Raw genomic sequence first — 2012 nt, 5'->3', positions numbered from 1 at the left:
GCCACTTGTTGCAGAGCTCGGTCTTGAACATGCCTTGGTTGTAGACCTCCAGCTCCAGGCCGGATTCTGGTGAGGGGGTTTTGCTCGCGCTGCCGCTGCCGACGTAGACCCTCTGCTGCTGTCAGGGAAGTTTAAACACGTGGACTGTAAGAGTCGTGACGGTGAACGATCAAAAAGCGTTACGGACGGCAATTATCGTGATTAGGGCCCACGAGATGATTAACAGGAGATGTGTAATGAGCAGTGCGAACTCTCCCTTAGGAGTAAGGAAGATGCGGACCAACTTTCTCCGCAAGAAACAGAGTTGTTAAATATAATATAAAAGTAATTTACTAAAAAAAGGAAAATTGAAAGGCGAATCAAAATTTGGAACGGCCAAACATATTCAAGACTTTTCAGGCACAAAGGGCGGGAAATGCATCAATAATCGTACCGGGAAAGTCATGAAATTAATCGGATCAAATTTCCACTGTGTGCAGCTTATTGTATAAAATAGACGTTATATATAGTAGATTCATCCATATATCTTTGGATTAAGTATTATTAAGTCCAGATTTCAATATGTATCTTTTTTATTATATTAGTCCAATAGATGGGGGCTATCTGATAATATTTCAAAGGGCAATAACATTAATTTCTCAAACCTACGGTACAGACAGAAAATTGAAAAGAATTGCAGAAAGAAAAAAATAAAGACATATTACAGTAAATCGTAAGAATGGATCAATTTCAAATCGCACTCACATTATCTCCAACGACGCTAAAATAATTTATAAAAAACATCTAAAGAAAATGATACTAAAATGTTAAAATTCGTGAAAAGAGGCAAAACAATACCCGATCAGCTAGTCATCCACTAACAAATTCATCAAATATTAACGTCCACGAAACAAAAATATAAAGCTATTAAAGCATAAATTGAGCATGAACGAACAAGACAAACAGCAGAGGAACTCATCAAATGATGCACAATATACCAAATTAAATCCTACGCTCACTTCATCTAAAATGATGCAAAAATGTCAAGAATATTCGTGCAAAGAGGCGAATAGATCAGAAAACAGAGTCATCTAGAGTGCAGAGCAAAAGTGAACAGGGAGACTCACCGATCCAACCATCACTGGCTTCGAGACCCGAGTCCGACTGCTCCGGTTCGACCCTCCCTCCGAGCCCAGCTTCTTGTACCCAGTGGACCTCACCGAGATGCTCTTCGGCAGCGAAACCCTCGGCTCCAGCACGCTCGTCGGGCTCTCAACCACCGCCGGAGAATTCTCAATCCGAAGCCTCCGAAACTCATCAGCAATGGAGATCGGAGAGGAAGAAGCAGCAGCAGCCGATGAGGTCCGCGCACTGAATCTCTTCTTCAGCTCGCCGTTCGCCATCCTAAGCTGAGCGTTCTCGATCCGGAGCGCCTCGGCCTCGCGCGCCGCGTCCTCAAGGTGAGACAAGCAGAGGTCGTAGCGGTTGGCGAAGTCTTGGTACTGGAGGCGGAGCCGCGGGACAACCGGTTCTCGGTGAAGACGGCGTCCTCGTCTTCGAAGCCGCAGGCGAGGAACGGGAAGTGATGTCGGAGTCGTGAGAGCTCTTTCGGAGAGAAGGCGAAGTAGTCGCCAGAGTTTGTTGTAGTAATTGAGGGGAGAGTGGCCGCAGATAAGAAGGGAGGCAGACGTGAGATAGGCGATCGGCGGGGACTGGCGGCCATTGAAGGCAGTTCTTGCTCCATTGCTTTCAACTGCACTAAGTATGAGGAAAAAAAGGGGAGAAAATTATATAAATATCAGTTAACTACAGTGAAAATGTTCAAAGAACTATATTCAACTTTTCTGATCTAAAGTAAAAACAATAAAAAAAATTTAAGTGAACGAGAACCAAAAAAAAAGGAAAAAAAGAAGAAGAGGAATTATAGATTACGTTGAGATGATCAAATCTATAATATGAATCCGTCAAGAATTTAGCAGAGAGCTACGAGACCTTCTTCGAGCTAGCTCAAAGAAAACAGCAAAATAACTCGA

General features: G+C 43.4%; 1 protein-coding gene across 1 annotated transcript in view; it reads right to left on the bottom strand.

Annotated features, from left to right (window-relative positions):
• Nucleotides 1-1496, bottom strand: part of LOC109836623 (zinc finger CCCH domain-containing protein 39-like) — a 2006-nt gene extending 510 nt beyond the window's left edge. The window contains 3 exon segments of the mRNA XM_020404585.1: nt 1; nt 4-112; nt 1107-1496. The exon segment at nt 1 is cut by the window's left edge and continues 510 nt beyond it. Of these exon segments, the coding sequence (XP_020260174.1) occupies nt 1; nt 4-112; nt 1107-1382 (386 nt within the window). The 5' untranslated portion in view covers nt 1383-1496.

The sequence above is a fragment of the Asparagus officinalis genome, chromosome 1 (genome assembly GCF_001876935.1).
Source record: "Asparagus officinalis chromosome 1, Aspof.V1, whole genome shotgun sequence".
Taxonomy (NCBI): Eukaryota; Viridiplantae; Streptophyta; class Magnoliopsida; order Asparagales; family Asparagaceae; genus Asparagus; species Asparagus officinalis.
This window is presented reverse-complemented; position numbering and strand designations above follow the sequence as displayed.